This window comes from Nicotiana tomentosiformis, chromosome 11 (assembly GCF_000390325.3).
Source record: "Nicotiana tomentosiformis chromosome 11, ASM39032v3, whole genome shotgun sequence".
NCBI classification, from domain to species: Eukaryota; Viridiplantae; Streptophyta; class Magnoliopsida; order Solanales; family Solanaceae; genus Nicotiana; species Nicotiana tomentosiformis.
In genome coordinates this window covers 117,291,484-117,313,898 of record NC_090822.1, presented here as the reverse complement: position 1 = coordinate 117,313,898, position 22,415 = coordinate 117,291,484, and the positions used below count along the sequence as shown (strand labels likewise).

The following is a 22,415-nucleotide window of genomic DNA, read 5'->3' as shown; positions in this document are numbered from 1 at the left end:
CTCCCGGAGCCCATCTACATTAGGCACACATATCCAGCCCCGCATCCACAACACGCCATCATCACTAATAGTTACATCCCTAGCATCATCTCTCCGAACCCTGTCCTGAAGAACAAGCAAACGGGGGTCATCATACTGACGCTCCCTGATACTGTCATAACGTGAAGACCTGGAGACCACGCAAGCCAACACCTGACTCGGATCTGAAATATCCACTCTCATAATTTGGCCCGCTAAGGCCTGAACATCCAATGCCAAAAGGTCTCTCTGTTGCTGGAAGATATGCTAAACTCCCCAAACTCTCTGCCTGGCGACTCAAAGCATCGGCCACCACATAGGCCTTTCTCGGATGGTACAGAATAGTGATATCATAGTCCTTAAGAAGCTCCAACCATCTCCGCTTACGCAAATTAAGATCCTTCTGCTTAAACAGATGCTGCAGACTCCGGTGATCAGTATAGATCTCACAATGAACCCCATACAAATAATGACGCCAAATCTTCAAGGAGTGAACAATGGCTGCTAACTCAAGATCATGGACAAGATAGTTCTTATTATGGGTCTTCAACTGGCGTGAGGCATAGGCAATCACCCTACCCTCCTGCATCAGAACATAACCAATGCCTATCCTCGAGGCATCATAATACACGGTGTAAAAACCTGAAGCTGATCGCAAAACTAACACTGGAGCTGTGGTCAAAGCAGTCTTGAGCTTCTGAAAGCTCTCCTCACACTCATCCGACCACCTGAACGAAGCACCCTTTTGGGTCAATTTGGTCAAGGGCGAAGCAATAGATGAAAATCCCTTCACAAAGCGACGGTAATAACCCCTCAAACCAAGAAAGCTCATAATCTTCGTGGCTGAGGACGGTCTAGGCCAACTCTACACTACTTATATCTTCTTCGGATCCACCTGAATACCCTCACTGGACACCACGTGTCCCAAGAATGCTACTGAACTGAGCCAAAACTCATACTTGGAAAACTTTGCATAAAGTTTCTCCTCCTTCAATCTCTGTAATACAATCCTCAAATGTTGAACGTGCTCCTCCTGGCTACGAGAGTACACGAGGATGTCATCGATGAATACAACAATGATTGAGTCCAAATAGGGCTGGAATACATTGTTCATCAAATGCATGAACGCTGCTAGGGCATTGGTCAGCCTAAAAGACATCACTAAGAACTCATAATGGCCATATCGGGTCCTGAAAGCTGTCTTAAGAATATCCGAATCCCGAATCTTCAGCTGGTGATAACCGGACCTCAAATCAATCTTGGAGAACACCCTCGCTCCCTGAAGTTGGTCAAATAAATCATCAATATGAGGAAAAGGATACTTGTTCTTGACTGTGACCTTGTTCAACTGCCTGTAATCAATGCGCATTCTCATGGAACCATCATTCTTCTTCACAAATAGAACCAGTACACCCCAAGGTGATATACTAGGCCGAATAAACCTCTTATTAAGGAGTTCCTGAAGTTGTTCTTTTAATTCCTTCAACTCTACCAGTACCATACGATATGATGGAATAGAAATGGGCTGAGTGCCCGGCACCAAATCAATACCAAAGTCAATATCCCTATCAGGCGACATGCCCGATAGGTCTGCAGGAAACACATCCAGAAAATCACGTACCACCGAAACAGAATCAATGGTAGGAGTCTCTGCATTAACATCCCTCACAAACGCCAAATAAGATAGGCAACCCTTCTCAACCATACGCTGAGCCTTCAAATATGAAATCACCCTACTAGGTACATAATCTATAGAACCGCTCCACTCAACCCTCAAAAATCCTGGCATCGCCAACGTCACGGTCTTAGCGTGACAGTCTAGAACAATATGACATGGAGATAACCAATCCATACCCAATATCACATCAAAGTCAACCATGCTGAGCAGCAAAAGGTCCTCTTGGGTTTCCAGACCCCCAATAGTCACCACACATGAGTGATATACGTGGTCCACAATAATAGTATCGCCCACAGGAGTAGATACATGAACATGTGAAACTCTTAGTAGAGAACAGAGGAGGAAGAAAAGCGTTGGTTCTTTGTTCCGTCCTTGACCTATGATATGATCAATAGCTTAATCCATCCACTGGACCACCTGGAATTCTTAATTAAACCTTTACCTGAAAAAGGAAATTTGATTTTCTTATTAAATCTTCTTTTCTTAGATTAAGATATCATCAGACCGGTAAGTTTAAGAAGGAATGCATTGATTTTCTGATTCCTTCTTTAAAAACTCATGGGGAATATCCAGAAAATGGGCGAAATACGAGGAAACATATGAATACGTGAAACTAGGGTCAAATAATACGGAGGCATCTCTGTGACAAATCGAGACAATACCTGTAATCACGACATCTGAAGCAATATCATCTGGTCTGGCAGGGAGGGCATAGAAACGGGCCTGGCCACCCCCTGATCTGCCTCCCCCTCTAGGGCGACCCCTAGTTGACTGTCCTCCACCCCGAGCTGACCGGGCGGGTGGTGAAGTAACCGGTGCTGAAGTCAAAAGTTGACTCCTCTGCTGAGATAGACCTCCATGATGATGAGGACACTTCCTCCACATATGCCCAAACTCCCCACACTCAAAACAACTCCCTGGTGCTGGTGGCAGGAATTGAAGAGAGCCCCGAGCACTGGGATAACTGGTAGAAGAACCTGGCATGGAGAAGCCCTGAACTGGTGGAGCACGGGACGAACTCTGAGCTGGAAGGGCACTAAATGATGAGTGATCTTGATGAGAACTATGAGAACCATGGCCAGATGATGCACCATGGTGAAATGGCCGAGCTGACTGAGCCTGTCTAAAATGACGACCTCAACCGTGCTAAAACTGACCCCCAAAAGGAGCACCGCTGAATCCACCCTGACCAAGAGGCCTCTTGGCCTCCCTCTCAACCCTCTCCTGACCACGAACCATCTCAATTTGTCGAGCAATGTCGACAACCTCATCAAAGGTAGCACCAGAGACCCTCTCTCTGGTCATAAGTAACTGTAGCTGAAAAGTGAGACCATCAAAAAATAGCATGATCCTCTCCCTGTCCATGGGAACCAACCAGATAGCATGACAGGCCAACTCCGAGAATCGCATCTTATACTACGTCAGACATATCACGCTGGCGAAGCCGCTCAAACTGTATGCGCAACTTCTCTATACGGGATCGAGGCACGAACTTCTCCAAAAAGACTACGGAGAACTGCTGCCAAGTAAGGATTGTTGTGCCAACAAGCCTACACCTCTCGTAAGTCTCCCACCATCTGAGTGCAACCCAAGAAACTGAAAAGTAGTGAATGAGACTCCATAAGTCTCCAGAATATCAGCAGTACGAAGTATCCTCTAACACATGTCCAAAAAGTCCTGAGCATCCTCTCTCTCTGTCCCAGTGAAAGATGGTGGCTGGAGTCTCCCAAACCTCTCCAATATACGCTGATCATCCTCAGGCATAGTAGGAACCACATAATCCTGTGCAGTTGCAACCAGCTGGGCTGGTGGTGCCCCCGGTGTCTGGAGTCCCTGAACAACCTGCTCGGGTGTACGAGCGATGAGAGTCTGAGTGCTTGTGCCTCCCCCGGCCTAAGAAGCGGCTGCGGCCGTCGAGATAGAGACGGCATGAGCAAGGCCAGTACACACTGTCAGAATCTGAGCTAGGGCCTCCTAAAGGCCTGGAATCACAATAGGCACAGGTGGTGCCTGAGCTGGTGCATCAACAACTGGAACCTGATCCTAATCTAGGACAACTAATGGATCTGCAGGTACTGCCCCAGCTGTTGTGCGGGATGCACCTCTGCCCCTACCACGACCTATATCGTGGCCTCGACCTTTCGCGGCCCTAGCTGGTGTTACTGGTGGCTGGCCCTCCTGACCGGTAGCACGAGTCCACACCATCCGTGAGAGAATGAAACAACAGATGTTTAGTAATAAGAATCAACAGATTCGCACGACAAGAATTCAAGAATGTGGAGTTTCCTAAAGATTCTGCAGCCTCTCGAAGATACGTACAAACGTCTCCGTACCGATCCGCAAGACTCTACTAAACCCGCTCATGACTCGTGAGACCTATGTAACCTAGGTTCTGATACCAATCTGTCACGACCCAAACTAACCCTGTCGTGATGGCGCCTATCATGGAAGTAGGCAAACTGACACATTTCCAAAACAAACCGATATTTTTATTTCAAAGATAATTTCAAGGCCATTTAACATAAAAGCCTTCGTAAAGAAGTTCAAATTAAAACAAAAGTGCGGAAAAGAAAAGCCCGACATCGGGGTGTCACCAGTCATGAGCATCTACTATAACTTGTCTGACAATATCGAGACTAACATAGTCTGGAAAATAGCTAAATACAACTAAAGGAAGATAAGAGGGAGAAGAGAAGGGCTGCGATCGCCACCCAACTACCTTGCTATCCTCGAGAAAATCTACAACCGGAATAGTCAACAGCCGCTACCGTGTTCAGCTATACCTGGATCTACACACAAGGTGCAGGGAGTAACGTGAATACGCCAACTCAGTAAGTAACAACAGTAAATAAAGACTGAGTAGTAGTGACGAGCAATAAAGCATATAAAGTTCATATCACAAAAATTCATTAAAGTGCAACATGCTTTAAAAATCAGTGTTTGAATCAAATCATCTCATTTAAACCCGGTTCCAGTAAAATCATTAAAAGATATTTTTCAACAGTTTCAAACAGAGGCTCAATGCAAAGGTGAACAAAATGATGAAATCATAAAAACAGCCCCTCGGGCATACCTCACAATCACTCGTATACAGCCTCTCGGGCATACCTCACAATCACTCGTAAACAGCCCCTCGGGCATACCTCACTATCACTCATACCTCCCAGTCACTCAGCACTCGGCACTCGCACTCAGTAGGTACCTACGCTCACTGGGGTGTGTATAGACTCCGGAGGGGCTCCTTCAGCCCAAGCGTTATATCAAGCCAAATCATGGCGTAAATCAATCAGGCCCTCGGCCTATATCAAACAGCGATCCCATAAATATCCTCACAAATCAGGCCCTCGGCCTCACTTAGTCATAAACCTCTCAAGCCACTCGGGCTCTCAGTAAAAACAGGGTACTCAGCCCAAAACAACATTTATATGCATCAAAACAGAGTAATAAAAATCGAGTTATGCAGTAAACAGGTATAACCATGACTGAGTATAGATTTTTAATCGAAAACAGTGAGAGGATAGTAAGAAAAGGCCCCTAAGGGTCCAAACAACACTGGTACCAGGCCCAAACATAGAATTCAACCCAATTTACAAAAACTCTTTCTAAAATACATAAGTATTATATAGTTTCAACAGTTCCTACGGGACGAACCAAGTCACAATCCCCAATGGTGCATGCCCACACGCCTGTCACCTAGCATGTGCGTCACTTCAAATAGTAAAAATGATATGAAATTTAGGGTTTCATACCCTCAGGACTAGATTTACAATTGTTACTTACCTCAAACCGATCAAATCCCTACTCTGCGATGCTCTTGCCCCTCGATTCGGCCTCCAAATGCTCCGAATCTATTCATAATCAGTACAATACCATCAATTTATGCTAAAGGAATGAATTCCACAAGAAAAACTATCAAATTAGCCCAAAACCCGAAATTGGCTCAAACCTGGCCCACGAGCCAACTTCTCGAAATCCGACAAAATTTACAAAACTAGAAGGCCCGTTCACTCACGAGTCCATACATATAAAATTTATCAAAATCCGACATCATTTGGTTCTTCACATCCTTAAATTACTCTCCAAAATCCCAAGCCTTAACCCCTCATTTTTCACCCCTAATTTTCACTAATTACATAATTAAACAACAAGAAATCACCATAGATAGGAGTATTAGGGCTCAAGAAACTTACCTTACCGATAGCCCTTGAATCACCCTTCAAATATCACTCCAAAATGCTCCAAAACCGACTGAAAATGGTGAAGAATGAACCAAAATTCGCGAAGTCTCCTTTATACTTTCTGCCCAAGCCTTTCGCACCTGCGGCCAATTTTCCGCGCCTGCGGAACCGCACCTGCGGTTAAAATCCTCGCACCTTTGAGAATCACTTAAACTCTCAGCCTCAGCACCTGCGCCCAGGTCTTGCACTTGCGGGCTCACTGGTGCGGCCAATCCTTCGCGTCTGCGCTCCAGTCTTGGCCTCCTTTTTTCCGCATCTGCGCTCCAAGTCTCGCGCTTGCAGGGTCGCAGATGTGGCCTATTTCTCGCACCTGGACATCCTAACTAGACCAGCACTGTCTGCACCTGCGAACTTCCTAAGCGCACCTGCAGCCTCGCACCTGCAACTCCCCTTCCGCAGGTGCGGAAACACGAGCAGAAAACACACCAGCAGCTCTCAAACACCAAAAATCAATCCGTCGACCATCCGAAATACACCCGAGGCCCTCAGGACCTCAACCAAAAATACCATCAAGTCATATATTAACATACAAACTTAGTCGAACCTTCGAATCACTCAAAATAACACAAAATCACTAAATTGCCCTCGAATTCAAGCCTAAGAACTTCAAAACTTTCAAATTCGGCAACCGATGCCGAAACCAACCAAACCATGTCCGAATGACCTCAAATTTTGCATACACATAACAAATGATACTATGAACCTACTCCAACTTCCGGAATTCTATTCCGACCCCGATATCAAATTTTTCATTGCCGACCAAAATCGCCAAATTTCCAACTTTCGCCAATACAAGCCTAATTCTACTACGGACCTCCAAATCATATTCCGGACGCACTCCTAAGTCCAAAATCACCTAACAGAGCTAACGGAATCATAAAAATTCAAATATGAAATCGTTTACACATAGGTCAACATCCGTTTGACTTTTCCAACTTAAACTTCTAAATATGAGACTAAGTGTCTCAATCCACTCTGAAACCACTCCGGACCCGAACCAACTAACCCGATATAACATAATACAGTTGAATAACACATAAAGAAGAAGAAATAGGAAAAACGGGGCTATAACTCCTGAAACGACCGGCCGGGTCGTTACATGGCCAGTCTGATGAGCCAACGGTGGTGGTTACAAATTCAGCTGCCATGCCTTCCACAGTAGTTGGTCCTTCCACCGAGACGGCTGACATGCCACCACCTCTACCTTTTAGACCATCTATACTAATGTCATTGCCTGCCTCTTCTACATATCCCCTCACTGCGCTGCGAGTCTCCCAGACATTGGCGAGTCTCAACAACTGGATGCAGACAGCTACTTCAAAGCTGTCTGACATATCCAGTGCTGTTGCAGCACAGTCCTCTACCCCAGTAGCACGTCAGGTACCTTCGTCAATAGAGGAAATTTTGAATAAGATCCTGGAAAATCAGAAGACTATCATGGATACAGTGGTGGCGCATAGTAGAGCTATTGAGGAGTTGGGCAAACAGGTGAAGAAGATGCAGAAATCTCAAGCATCAAAGAAATCAGTGGAAAAATTGAGCACTGAGGTGGCCAAGCTTGCATCAGCTGGGGATATTCCCCTTGACATTCTGATGGAGACAGTACCGGCAGTTCCACCAGTACCTGAGGCATCAGAGACAACAACTGGCCAATCTGGGGAGCCGGACCCTGCTGCCCACACCGTTGAGGAGATGCTCCAGATGTTCAGCCACCCCATTATTCCCCGATCGGAGGACGATGAAATCCAGTTGGAGGATCCAGAGGGTGTTGATGATGCCATGCACACTGAGAACACATAAGGAGTCTTCTTCACTCTCTATCCTTATTTTTGTTAAGTATTGAGGACAATGCTTATTATTTTTTTTAGGGGGTGGTCTATTTTGGATAGTTTATTATGATATTGGCATTGGCTTGTAATAACTTTAATACTTTTTTTCTTTTATCCTTATTCTCTCTTTCGTTATGTATATATTCCTCCCTTTTCCTTGATGTATATATTTATTTCCCCTCGGTTTGTATATTCATTTGTCTTACTTTTAGTAGTTTATTTTATCGCTTCTGTAGTTTGATTTTCTTCATAGTATAACTTCTTATTTACTTTAATAGCTTCTTTTTGATTTGGTAGCTTCTTGTTATGTTTAAGTGAGCAATAAGCCTTTAGTTTTCTTAATGCCACGGTTCTTTCCAAAGGTGAATTTTGCGTGAACCGGGTGGCTCTTCCCAACGATAGATGGTGTGACAACCTTCTTAAGGGATTGAGTCCGTTTTTTTTATGTTTAGGCAAAATTAGTAGTAATGAATAAAAGGGTCTCAAGAATGCTTCACTTGGTACCAACACATTTACCTACAGCCTTATGGTTAAAAATAAGTTTTTGGCAAAAAATAGCTCTAGTTGTGACCTTTTGACTCTTGTGTTGGCTTAAGCATTCATCGAGTGGTTCATCAAGCCATTTGTGATTTTCAATCTTAAATAGGGTTGTTTTAGGCCTTCGACTCCATTCTCTTTAGCAATCCAGCAGCGTAAGAGGTGAGATATTTAGTTGCAAGTCCAAAGTACCTGTGCTAATAGTCTAGAACTTGCCCCGAATATTTTTCTAGGAGGAATTCTAAGTTTGGCTTGGCTTGAGAAATGATTGTAGGATCTCCTTGATCCAATTTGAAATCTTTCATAGCCTACCAACGTGATATCCCTAGTCAACCCATTTGAGCCTAAGCCCTTTTTCATTTAATAACCACGTTACATGCCTGTACCCGTTTATAATGACCCTCTCTTGGCACCCGATCTTTTCTTGGCATTCTTGAGAAACAATTGGCTAAAACATAAGTTTGGGGGAGAGACAGGGAGTTTGAAAGTGATATAAAGGTAAAAAGAAGAGGAAAGAAATGAAGAAAAAGGAAGTCAAAGAAAAGAAAGAAAGAACAAAATGAAAAATGCCAAAAAGAAAGTGAATAAAGTAAAGAGTTGAAGGGATTCAAAGAAAAACAAGGATGAGAGGCATGGAGTAAACAAAGAAGGAGAAAATGAATATCATGACCAATAAAGAGTGACGTTAAGTCTCTCTAGTTCCCCCGAGGAAAAAGAAAATGACTCAAAAAGTCGACAAAGTATGAGACAAAAAGAGAAAATGGAGTGCTTAAGGAAAGATGATATTCCAACAAATCCTACCTTAGTCCAAAAGCCTTCATTACATCCCGAAAAAGCCCTACATGATTTCAAGTCGAGTGAGCTTACATTAGTGGTGATTTACATGGGGGGAAAGCATATGGTACTTAGAGCCATACTGGTGACATTCTTTTGAGAGAGATGAGCGAACTTTTCACAATCCTTGAATTGAGTGTTATATTCTAAAGTGAGATATGCTAACTGAGAGTAGAGGAGGATGAGTTTGGGATCCACAATAACCTACATGAAAGAGTGAGCTTCCTTGATGAATAAAGTTAACTCTTGATGCTCTAGTGTCATATTAGAACTATTGTACTTAAAAAGTTAAATCATTGCATTGTTGATAATTCATAAGTGTTGTGGGTAAGTGTTGATCTCAATTGATGTGTATTTGATTCACCTTAGGCCAGCTGAAATAATTCTTTTCTTGTGGAGGTGGAAATTACCTTATTTGCTTGAGGACAAGCAAAAGCTTAAGTTTAGCGGAGTTGATAAGTAGGGATTTTGACTACTTATTTGCACTCTTCTACTTTCATTTTAGCTCAAAATTGCTTAAAGGTATTCCCGAAAACTGATGAAATGTGCTTTCTTGCATGAGTGTTGGAATATGAGGCAAAGAGATGAAAATCAACTCAAGAAGGAGTAATTTTGGACAAGGACCAAAATAAAGCTAAAAGGGCAAAATGCGGACCACACAATATTGAGTGCGCCCGCAAAACATGAGGAAGCCTTTGACAAAATTTCTATGCAAAGTGCGGACCACACAATTATTGTGCGGCCGCAGAAAATGAGGTTCAGAGATATGGATTCTGGGGTCATGAAGAAGTGCGGATCACACCATTATTGTGCGGCCGCAGAGTCAAAAGTGCGGTCGCACTCAGAAATGTACGGTCCGCAGAAGTCTTGCATGTCAAAGCTAAAATTTGATAGTGCGGTCACACTCAGAAATGTGCGGACCACGGAATTTGAAGAAGTACGGCCGCAACCCAGAATTGTGCGGCTGCAAAAGTCCATCCTGTCAAGCTAGTGTCAAAGTGCGGACCGCACACATAATTGTGCGACTGCAGAATCTCTGCATGGGCAATTTTTTTCGATAATTTCAGCTGGGTATAAATAGCTCTTTTTGTCAAATTTAGGTTAAGGAGAGAACACCTGAGAATATATAGCCGTTTTTCTTTACTGTTTTGGGTAATTCTGTAATAGTTTATCATTTTAACATTAGATTTTCTTCCCTTAATCATCTATTATGAGTTTTATTATAGTTTCTTCTTTAATTTCTTCATTTTCTATGAGTAGCTAAACCCTTAGCTAGGGTTGTAACCCAACCCTAGTATGAGTACTTAATGGATGATTGATTTAAGGCTTATTTATGATTGAATATATAATATTTAGCCTAGTTCTTGCTTGAATTTGAGAATTGATGGTTGCAAACATTGATTCATGCCTAATTGACTTAGTCTCTGCTTGAGAAAGAGAGACTAAGTCTAGGAAAAATTGGCTAACAAGAAATTGGGGTGAACTCAAAAAATTGATAGCCCCAATTAAAGGGTCGAATCTAGAGATAGCAAGACCCGACTTGAGCATCTATCACTTGTTTTGTAAAATACCCATTTGGACTTGAAAGAGCCAAATCGGGCAAAATCACTCAAACTACCGAGAGCTATAGAGTGAGTAATCGCGTGTGATTGCTATATTGTATCCAACCAACCAAACATGCCCTAAAGCTCTCAATCCGTTAGGCAACCAACTAGGTGGAAGTTACAACCCTAGATCTTTTATAACCTGAAAAACAATAATACCAAAAACATTGTCTCTTTGCTTTACAATTACAACATTAGCATAAGATTTAGGAGTAGAAAATAAACAACTGAATATGTGAAAGTACAATCTTGGGCGCGTCATATACTTAGACTAGGTATATACCTAATCCAACATAAAGCTCTTTGTGGAATCGACCTCGACTCGCGTTGGGTATTTATAATTGCATCGACCGCCTTACAATCCCAATTAATGGTGTGAGTTTGGGCGACATCAGTGTCATAGGGACATGCCACAATTTAAAATGTGGGGTGGGGATGTATATATGTATAGAATGTATAAATGGATGTATATATGAATGTATAAATGTTTATGTGTGTTTTTTTAATTCAACAATTTTGACTTTTCCTGACAATGGAATTCCTCGATTGTCTTCTTGAGGGATTAAAGTTGAAGAAAATTCCCCTTGGTTTTTCTTTGTACCGCAGTTCTTTTTTAAGGATTTTATTTGAACCGGATGTAGTTAGTTTTATTTTTTTAGGAGTAGAAAATCTTGTGCTGTGATTTGAAATGAAAGCAATATCTCTTGATTGTATTTTGCCTTGAGAATAGTAAGTGCTTTAGTTGTGATGCTTAGGCTCAATTTTTTGACTCTTGTATAAGTACCTTAAATTGTGGAACAAGGAACAGAAAATTTAGAAGAATTACCATAGCACAAATACTCTACTTTTATGTATTTGAATCGTTTTTGGAAGAATTAATTGTTGCATTTATATTCACTTGTTCTTTTAATTGAAAGAGGCATAACTTGTGATATCTTTGCATTATATTGTTGGTTGAGTTCATAGATTCTTCTAAGTAATCGAAAGAGGCTAGTTGAATCATTGATTAAATCTAGTTAGGAGAATAATCGAAAGAGGTTTTCCTAAGGACCGATCCACTACGCATTCTTGCATATCTTCACAGTGCTTAAATTGGTTCATCTCGTGAGGTTTAGACTTAATCGAGATATGAGTTTTTTACTGAACGTTTGAACTAATAATAGAGTCAATTCGAGAGACTCACTCGAACATTGAAAGTGAATTATCTAGAGTTAGATCCCGAACAATTATCTTGCACTTATTCTGTCAAAACCCTATCGTCTTCCATTGATAACCTTAATTACTTATTCCTTGTTTCGATAGTCATTAGTCAATAACTATAGATTTTAGAGTCCTAGTTAAATTTTATTATTAATCATATAATTCTCAACTATTGATCCTCTTTGATAACAATCAAGTTAGAAACTACGAGAATACTATTTAAATCCAATCCATGTGGACATGATATTATACTATACTATCTTGAACTAGCGAGCACAATTTAAGTTTCCTCTTATTCTAAATTTTCTGTTCCTTGTTCTATTTGTGCTACGGCAAGACAGTCCAAATTACCATTCCCCTCAAGCTCTATTTCTACCAAGAATGTTTTTGATTTGATACATGTAGATACATGGGGACCTTACAAGAATGTAACATATGATGTGTATAAATATTTCTTGACCATTATTGATGACTTTAGTAGGGGCACACAGACTTATCTACTTAGTACAAAATCAAATGTTTTTCCAGTTTTGAAGTCCTTTTTAGCCATGATGGATAGACAATTTCATGCCAAAGTTAAAATCATTGGATCAGATAATGTATTGAATTGGGGAGTGAAAATACACAATCAAATTTTCTTCTTTCACTGGGTATTATACACCAGACTACATGTGTGTCCTCTCCACAACAAAATGAAGTTGTATAGAGAAAATACAAGCATTTATTAAAAACAGCCATGGATTTGCTCTTTCAGTCTCATTTACCTATTTTTTATTGGGGGGATTGTGTGTTAACAACCACTCATTTAGTCAACAGATTTCCTTCTACGGTACTTCAAATGAAGACCCCTTGTACATATTACACTTTGGTTGTGAAGGAAAGACCACACGTGTCTTTTAGTCAAAATAGGAAAATGGTTTTAGTTGGTATTGGACTTGGACTCAGACAGAAAATAACTCCTGGGCCTGTTATGTTTTGGGCTTATAACATTTGAAGGTCAAAAACTCAGTTGAAGATTATTAAAGACCTATACTTCTAGAAGGTTCAAGATACAACATTTTTATATAGCTGTAAATAGCATTATTTTATTATGTAATTATCCAAGTTGTTACACACTAACAAGTAGAGTAGTGCCAAGTGGCATATGCAATTATAGCGTAGATTCCATTTTTGTTTGTATATATACATACACCGTACAAAGGAATATTCATTTATATACACGGAAGAAAATTTTCACAATCTTCTTTTCATTTTAGCATAAATAAATATTACTTAGTTCTTTTTAATACCGCTCAATTTTCAAACAAAATTTAAGGTGGGTAACTTAGTAAATAATATTCCATCTGGTCCATAATAAGTGATTTTTTGGTTATTTTGGTCCAAAATAAGTGTCCTTCTATATAATCAAAAAAGAATTAACTTTATTTTTTCAAAATTTGCCCTTATTATATATTCCAATATGTCAAGTTAATAATATGTAAATTTTAATTAAGGGTAATTTAGTCCAAAAAAAAAATTCTCCACGAGTTAATATTTTTTTAAGGGATATGCCAAAGGATATAAAATCACTTATTACTGACCGGAGGGAGTACCTTGTATTTATTTATTTTTTATGGACGCGAAAAGAGTTAAAACGAATAATATCTAAAGTTTGAAATTGAAAAAAAGAAAACGTGAAGTTAAGATATTGGAACTTTAGAACGTTGATGAATATGAGGTCTATTTTACTCATCCACTTGTAACCACATGATTCATACAAGAATTTCACGTAAACTTCGTGGGGAGCGCGTATATGGGAGTCGGTTTTGGGCCCATAAAAAGAGTGGTTGATTCTTTGTCCAACAATAACACTGCATATATAAAAAGACCAATTCCCCCAAGAAATAGGAAACTCCAAATATACCCCTGTGAATTGTGATTGGTCAGATCCAGTTACAAAAGAACATTCTAGAACCAATAAGCCCAGCCCATTAAATACTCCTCTCCTTTCCCCTCCCCCTCTCATCAAACCCTAACACAATTCTTTATTCCCTTACTTTCTCTCCGCCGTCTTCATATTCTCTTTTTTGCTTTCTCGTTTTTGCGTTGGTGTATAGTGAAGAAAGCTAAGTAATGGCCGGAAAAGGAGAAGGTCCGGCGATCGGAATCGATCTCGGAACAACTTACTCTTGTGTCGGTGTATGGCAACATGATCGTGTTGAGATTATTGCTAATGATCAAGGGAACAGGACGACGCCCTCTTATGTTGGATTTACTGATTCTGAACGTCTCATTGGTGATGCCGCTAAGAATCAAGTCGCCATGAATCCTATTAACACTGTTTTTGGTAAGTTTTAAGCTCAGTTCTGTTGTTAGATCTTAATTTTTTTGTGGTTTGTGATTTTAGCTTGTTTTGTTGTTGATTAATAGTAGAGCTGTTGTTAAATCTAGATTGAATGTTGAGCTATTGCATAATGACCTCGTTTCTGTTAATAGTAGTGTTAATGTATGTAGTAATTGTTTTGGTAAATAGTGTTAATACGTATTATATCTCGTTTGATGAAGGTAATTCTTCTAGAATTGTGTTTGTTATGAATTATTTCTAACCAATTGTTGATTTAGGACTTTGAGCCAGTTGTAGCGAAGTACTACTGGCACAACTATCGTCTATCTATATAAGAGTTAATCTAGATGTTTAGTTGAATGCCGTCGATGCTCCATGTCTTAATTCATATGCCAATGGTTTATTCGTAATTTCATGTTCATGTTTGCTAGGCATAGGCATATTAACAAAGGTGAATTGAGGATTTAAGCTTCATGGTTTAAACCTCAAGTTTCTTAGCATTGAACCTGTTATATTTTTAAAGCTAGGTAGTTTATACCTACTACTTATTGCAATCAAATCTAATATCCTCGGTGTCACGGCACCTTCATCCTGCATCCTCCCCTGGCCATATAGGTTGTTCCACCAAAATATCTGACCATTAATATGGATTTTTTGAACTGCTACCGGTTTAATATTCATGAATATCTCTGCTGTCATTGATTCTTAAAGTTTTCCTGAATTTGATGGTCTTTTGCTGTTATGTTACGTTTTGTGCTATAGTTGCCGTTCATGCATAGTCTGTGGTTTTGGGGGGGGGGGGGGGTGATTTAACTTTTGATATAAATAGTTTTGAAGTAAAGATTGCATGTGATTGAATCAGTGCTTACTATGTTTTTACAATGGCAGATGCCAAGAGGCTTATTGGAAGGAGGTTTAGTGATGCCTCTGTACAGAGTGACATCAAATTGTGGCCTTTCAAGGTTATTTCCGGACCTGGTGACAAGCCAATGATTGTAGTCAACTACAAGGGTGAAGAGAAGCAGTTTGCTGCTGAAGAAATCTCTTCCATGGTGCTTATAAAGATGAAGGAAATTGCCGAGGCCTTCCTTGGATCAACTGTGAAAAATGCCGTGGTTACTGTACCTGCATACTTCAATGACTCACAACGTCAGGCTACTAAGGATGCTGGTGTCATATCTGGCTTGAATGTCATGCGTATTATTAATGAGCCTACAGCAGCTGCCATTGCTTACGGTCTTGACAAGAAAGCCACTAGTGTCGGTGAGAAGAACGTTCTTATCTTTGATCTAGGTGGTGGTACTTTCGATGTGTCCCTCCTTACTATTGAAGAAGGTATTTTTGAGGTGAAAGCCACAGCAGGAGACACTCACCTTGGAGGTGAAGATTTTGATAACAGAATGGTGAACCACTTTGTCCAGGAGTTCAAAAGAAAGCACAAGAAGGACATTACTGGTAACCCAAGAGCCCTTAGAAGATTGAGAACAGCATGTGAGAGGGCGAAGAGAACTCTTTCTTCCACTGCCCAGACAACAATTGAAATTGATTCCTTGTATGAGGGAGTTGACTTCTATTCCACCATTACTCGTGCCAGATTTGAGGAGTTGAACATGGATCTTTTCAGGAAGTGTATGGAGCCCGTTGAGAAATGTTTGAGGGATGCCAAGATGGACAAGAGCACTGTACATGATGTTGTTCTTGTTGGTGGATCCACTAGAATTCCCAAGGTACAACAGCTGTTGCAAGACTTCTTTAATGGTAAGGAGCTTTGCAAAAGCATCAACCCAGATGAGGCTGTTGCCTATGGTGCTGCAGTGCAAGCTGCCATTCTAAGTGGAGAGGGTAATGAGAAGGTTCAAGACTTGTTGCTTCTGGATGTCACCCCTCTATCTCTTGGGTTGGAAACTGCTGGAGGAGTGATGACTGTCTTGATTCCAAGGAATACCACTATTCCTACCAAGAAAGAGCAGGTGTTCTCTACATATTCTGACAACCAACCTGGAGTGTTGATTCAGGTGTATGAGGGTGAGAGAGCAAGAACTAGAGACAACAACTTGCTGGGTAAATTTGAGCTTTCTGGTATCCCTCCTGCACCTAGGGGTGTGCCACAGATCACAGTCTGCTTTGATATTGATGCCAATGGTATCTTGAACGTCTCTGCTGAAGACAAGACCACTGGACAGAAGAACAAGATCACAATTACCAATGACAAGGGTAGGTTGTCAAAGGAAGAAATTGAAAAGATGGTCCAGGAAGCAGAGAAGTACAAGGCTGAAGATGAGGAACACAAGAAGAAGGTAGAGGCCAAGAACGCACTGGAGAACTATGCCTACAACATGAGGAACACCATAAAGGACGAGAAGATTGGTTCTAAGCTAAGCTCAGATGACAAGAAAAAGATAGAGGATGCTATTGACCAGGCAATTTCATGGCTTGACAGCAACCAGCTTGCTGAAGCTGATGAGTTTGAAGATAAGATGAAGGAGCTCGAGAGCATCTGCAATCCCATCATTGCTAAGATGTACCAAGGTGCTGGTGGTGAAGCCGGTGCACCTATGGATGATGATGCTCCTCCAGCTGGTGGTAGCGGTGCAGGGCCCAAGATTGAGGAGGTCGACTAAGTGTGTGGAGTGATCAGTGCTCGTTTTCTATTTTAGTACAGTACTTATATTGGGTACTTTTTATATTTTTGCAATGGTTAATTGGGTATTATATTGGTTTCGTTGAGAATAGTATGCTGTTAAATTTTCATCTTTGATGGCTATAAAATAGTGTCATCGATTTTGCATTGTCAATGTCTAGTTATTAGTTACTTTTCTATGGAAGTATATTACTCTAGCTATTATCTTCTTACTTTGAGTTTTGGGTGCAATTTTAGTCTCAAATATTTGTTCTTATTGTTTTCTACCTTGAAGAGAGAAGTATCTAGTCTCTCTGGATCACTCGCAGATTCCAACCCCACAACGTAATAGTGAAGATGGCTCAAAGTTTTGGGATTTCTGTTCTGTAAGACTTGAATTAGATTTGTCTAAGATGGATAATTGGATATTTTGCAAGTTAACAAGAGTGATATAAATACTTCAATGAAAAAATTAGGCATATTTTGCAAGTTAATCACAGGCTAAAAAGGAAGACCGGACTAAAAGGTGCTCACCCGGTGAAAGGCATAGTAAGTGAAATGGTTGATTTATTTCCTTACCTCAGGTAGGTTGAAAAAGCAACTAAGAAGAAAAGAGTCATGGTTTTGTGAGTTTTTGCACAACTTTTTTTAGTTTTACGACATGCCCCATTTCCTTGCAAAAAATTACTTCAATGAAAAAATTAATAAGTCTTTCACCAGCCGATAAGGACCTGCCGATTCCACAGATTGTAGAAACTATCCAAGGATATCAAACATTAATGGTGTGAATATCACCCTTACATTGCTAATGCAACAAGACCAAACAGTATGTAAATGATAATATATCTCTCAATTTAAACAAATCCCTTCCTGCCAACACAAGTTATTGCACTACTATAAGAGCTACAGATATTGTGGTGGAGACAATCTGAAACCTAGGGATGGTTATCAACTTTCTAGCTACAACAGAAAGGCTAAAAATCCACATACTGAACCAGACAGTAAAAGATGTTCCTCGACTGCCTTTCGAGTCTAAATTCATACTATTCAATAGAAATTACAGACCGTCTAAGGAAAACGTTGTTCGTTGAGAAATTGAAAGAACCATCTCAGTAACTAATTTCAAAACATGCCAAAAAGTCACAACCGCCCCGGTTTTAAAAATGCAGATGTAACTTGATTCAAGTTACTTCCTTCCCCTGCTAAGCCTCTGAAGGTGATAATTGATGCTACCCCAAGGCTTTCTGTTTTTGCCACTCTGCAGAAATAGGAATCACAATAAAACTCAATGTGAAAGGCAAGATAACAGGATTTATCACATGCTTTAATGAAAAAATAACTCAATTTTTATATAACAATATAGAAAATACATGGAAGAAGCTTACTCATTAGCTTTGCTAAGAACAATATTAAAGAAGGAAAAAAAAAGCAATATTTAGTATTCAACTAAAGAACAGGCATCCAATTACCTGAGCTTCCATGCAAGTACTCAGAAGTGACTTTTGCCTGCCACACTTCTCATCCTTGTTATGATTTAAAGTTAAACAATTAAGAAATGTGACCATTTCTTTTGCGCAAGGTTTTTGGAGGCTTCCGAAGTTCCTTGGATTAATATATAAAGTCCCAGCTTTGCGGCCCATACTTCCCCAGTTCTGCGTAAATATAAAGAGGACGGTGTTGGACATGGTATTAGATTAAATCAAATCAGCACTTATACCAGTAGCAGCAAAATCAACAGGCAGAAAACTCATATACCATTACACTTTTCACTGTTTAAGACAAAAGCAGGATGAAAAACATTCTTGATGCAACAGAGAAGAACTATTTCTATGCTGTTTTTGCCATCCATATGATTCTCTACTATGAAGGCACCACAACTAAATGCACACAAGGAGGTCAATAAAAGGAGTCACCAGTTATAAGTTATAACTATCACCATACATACATATTAGACAAAACAAGTAAAAGTTACTAACAGAATACAAGGAAAAAAGAGCCTTGCGAAAAAAAATACACGGTGCAAGTGAATATTTTTATAAGCTGCAGGTTGCATGACCAGCTGCTCCCTCGTCCTAGTCTTTTCACTCATGGTAGCACAATCAAATAATAACTTTTATATATAAGTAGCATATTCAAACTTCATAGAGTCAGCAATTTGAGGGGAAGCTTAAAAGTTGATAGTTCCAAGAAGGAGAAATATTGATACTTTTACTATGTTTTCCTACTCTACAAAGTTGGAAATAAAACTTTTACTCGAGTACTTTCTGTAACAGTTTTATCAAACAAATAAATTTGGAAGAAAAGCAACATATGTTCTTGACACAGAGTTTGGGAAATTATGCTTTGAACCTTGGTGACCTGATTCTGCTATTAGCTACTACTATTGACTTTTTGGGACCACAAAGGCACAACTAATGCAACTATTCTCCCTCTTTCCCATGGATGCTTGACTTTTTAATACCTATATTTTTAGCGCATTTCTGATGAGGGTAATTATGCTCTAGTGATCTATGTTTCAAGGCAAGGTTTCCCACCAATGAGAAGTAAGGTGTCCAATATCTCTGCAAGTTAATTTAGTTTAACAAGAGTGATATAGATTAGAATGTTGCTTCCCATGGACTGTCACGGACTCACAGCACAATTAAACTTACTTTATGAAGTAAATTTTATGCTTTGATTATAATAAAACCCTCATGGCAATAGTAAGAGCTTTTCTCATGGTAAAAGCTATTGGGAGCCCACACTCTTTCGCAATAAGTCAATCATGAAAGATTTTAGTGCCTAAGGTTTCAATTCCAAAAATTGTCTCAAACGCTCAAACTCTTGCTTTGACTAAAAGTGATTTTGAAACTCTTCAAGCCTAGGTGGTTTCAATTCATTAAACACATCCAATGATAATATGTACTTTTTTTTATCCAAAACACCTTGTTGGGAAGACTAAGAGCCCACCAATCACAAGTCTAACATTACGTCTATGACAAAGAGTAACCAAAATAAGAGGCCAAGACAGTCCGCTCATCTCCTCCATTTGCTTAGGGATGAAACCAAACTCTGTCTCACAACTAACTAGAGTTTGAGATGAAACCAAACTCTGTCTCAGCAACAAAGGAAACAAAATTTACCTGTTGAAGTTAACCAACTAACTAGATCCAAGTCAGGAAGTAAAATAAATAATTGCAATCTATTAAGATTAGATGGAAAATGAGAGGTAGTTTCTCCCTGCTCCTATCTAGGTATAATAGGTGACAATTCACCAGGATAAGAAAATCAATAACCCCTCCACCCCTGCTTTTGCGAGTAACGCAGAATAATGTATTATTTCAGTTTTTTATCCGCGGGGTTACTAGGCAGTCGACCATAAAGTCATCAACAACAAGAATAACTACCTAACTGGTGCTTCAAGGTTTACATTTGTGAAAGAGGTGGATTGAGCTGACAACTCAGAAAAAGGTCAAATAATGAAATTAAGTTTGAACTCCATATTTGACTTGCGTGAGTCTCTAAAATGTACAAGTACAAGAGAAGATGGATGATACAACTAAAAGCTAAAGAACCCCGAGTGCAACACCCAGACTTTATCCTTTTCCTGTCTTCTTATGTTAACTTATTACCTATTTGCAGACCTCAAATCCCACAAGGATCCTCAAACAAGTCTGGCACCACACAGCATAATCAAAGGACAACACTTACCCATTTCAGAGACTAATTTAAACATGAAAAACAGAAACCTATTCACATCTCTTCAAACCTCTAAAACATCAAATTCCTTCTGTTTGTTTTTTATTTCTGGCAAAACCGTCAGCGCCAAGCTTGTCCTTCATCAGTGAATTGACAGGGAAAGCTTGATTTATGGTTTTAATATTAGAATTAGCTTCAAGTATCAGAATAAACAATCAGTTTGAGAAAGCACCATGTATTGCAAGTTGTAACATGGATATGCAAAAGAAGCAAGATATCCAATGTGCTACAAGCATGTTCATTACACCAACATGATTCTTTTTTTTTGTTTTTTTGACGGTGGTATCGGGCCAACTTGAACCCATCTCGACTATTCCACGGGGTACCTGCTACCTCCCACCAACACAAGTACCGGATAATTCTTCCCATCAACGTTTACACAGAATTTTTAGCTTCCGCTGAGATTATAGACCAATAAGCTAAGTATATTTGATGGTAAATACAAAAGGCATACAATTTAATCAATCAGCTGAAGTTATCGCACTCCCACTTCTTCTTCCATATCTCTTATAACTAGTTCACTACATCTCTGGGGTCATTTTCCAATCCAGAATCAATTTACATAATCAAACAAGAATAGCAGACTCCTGGATGTAGTATACAGTGCACCCTTTAAGAACTAATAATATTTGCTCCTTCTAAGGAAAAAAAAAACTAATAATTGCTACTTATTAGTTACTACTTTTAATTAAACATATTGATTATCAAGTACTCTAACAAACTAACCTTGATCTTATGGCCCGTGAGAAAAAAAAATTGAAACCTGGAATTTTAATATAATTAGCAGGAACAGAAAAATGACTTGATAGTCACAAAGTTCCACTAAAGTGCTGCAAGACCTATAAAACAATGATAAAGGTTCCACCTTTTTATGGAATTAATTAATACAGTTATTTTTCATACAAGCAATCAGCAAGTAATGCCAGCTTAAAATTTAAAACAAGGGAAGAAAATTTGATTATAAAATCAATTTAAATTGTACAAAAAGAAAATACTACAAGAAAAATACAGATTGGAGAGTTTCTTACGAGTGGAATTTGCCGGAGAAAGAGATCGGAACGAGTTCGCCGACGGGAGAATGAGATTCTAGACAGTTCGCCGTCGAGGGAGAAATGCGACAACCTGACCCAAGACGAGATTCTTACGCAAATTAATGGGCCGAAAAGCTATTCAAATTTAGGTTTGTAGAATTAGCCCATACAGTTATTATTGATCCAATCCGCCAGACAAGCTTGGGCCCGCAATTTGAATCTAATTGGGCCTTCTATCGAGTCAACCCAAACACCTTTCGTATTGACTGAGGGTTATAGAAATGGAAGGGGAGCCTTGGCGTAACTGGTAAATTTGTTGCCATATAACCAGGAGATCACCGATTCGAGCCGTGAAAATAGCCTATTGCATAAATATGTAGGGTAAGGTTACGCATAATAGATCATTGTGGTCCATCCCTTTCCTGGAGGGCATAGCGAGATCTTAGTGCACCGGACTGCCCTAGAGGATTATAGAACTGACACCAAGTAGCTGCTTGTAGCACCTCTATTTAATACATATCAAATATTTAAAATATTATTTGCAGCTAATTTTGGTAAACTTCAGACTGAACATGTTGTTACTGTTGTTTTCTTATTCTCATTGCTCTGAATTTGGAAAAGTCAAAGTTCAAATTCAGTCCAACGAGTATTAAGTTGGGTTCTACCAAAGCCTAACTTCAGAACTCAAGTTTAAATTTGAGCTCCTTTCGAACTTCAGACTCGTTATTTGTAGTTAGGATTTGACATTGCTCAATTTTAGACAGC

General features: G+C 39.7%; 2 protein-coding genes across 3 annotated transcripts; one reads left to right on the top strand and one right to left on the bottom strand.

Moving 5' to 3' along the window:
- The first annotated feature begins 13,903 nt into the window (after positions 1 to 13,903).
- LOC104112176 (heat shock cognate 70 kDa protein 2-like) lies at positions 13,904 to 17,114 on the top strand. The gene is made up of 2 exons (XM_009622029.4): positions 13,904 to 14,264; positions 15,150 to 17,114. The coding sequence occupies exons 1-2, from the start codon at positions 14,051 to 14,053 to the stop codon at positions 16,880 to 16,882; spliced, it is 1,947 nt and encodes a 648-aa protein (XP_009620324.1). The 5' UTR covers positions 13,904 to 14,050; the 3' UTR covers positions 16,883 to 17,114.
- A 598-nt stretch (positions 17,115 to 17,712) lies between these two features.
- LOC104112185 (uncharacterized) lies at positions 17,713 to 21,797 on the bottom strand. Of its 2 annotated transcripts, XM_009622046.3 has the most exons (4): positions 21,648 to 21,751; positions 21,346 to 21,382; positions 18,351 to 18,533; positions 17,713 to 18,139 (listed from the first exon to the last, which is right to left on the bottom strand). In XM_009622046.3, exons 3-4 carry the CDS (start codon positions 18,519 to 18,521, stop codon positions 18,068 to 18,070), a joined length of 243 nt encoding a protein of 80 aa, XP_009620341.1. In that variant the 5' UTR covers positions 18,522 to 18,533; positions 21,346 to 21,382; positions 21,648 to 21,751; the 3' UTR covers positions 17,713 to 18,067. The 2 variants fall into 2 exon arrangements, with proteins under 2 accessions (XP_009620341.1, XP_009620334.1); XM_009622039.4 differs by lacking the exon at positions 21,346 to 21,382 and having other exon boundaries at positions 21,648 to 21,797.
- Positions 21,798 to 22,415: the final 618 nt, after the last annotated feature.

Bases quoted from the DNA above. Each gene is read 5' to 3' on its own strand.
- LOC104112176 (XM_009622029.4), top strand. From the start codon at position 14,051: ATGGCCGGAAAAGGAGAAGGTCCGGCGATCGGAATCGATCTCGGAACA. The intron at 14,265-15,149 runs GTAAGTTTTAAG...TTACAATGGCAG, and splicing joins TCCTATTAACACTGTTTTTG to ATGCCAAGAGGCTTATTGGA.
- LOC104112185 (XM_009622039.4), bottom strand. From the start codon at position 18,521: ATGGGCCGCAAAGCTGGGACTTTATATATTAATCCAAGGAACTTCGGA. The intron at 18,140-18,350 runs GTAATTGGATGC...CTATTTCTGCAG, and splicing joins GTACTTGCATGGAAGCTCAG to AGTGGCAAAAACAGAAAGCC.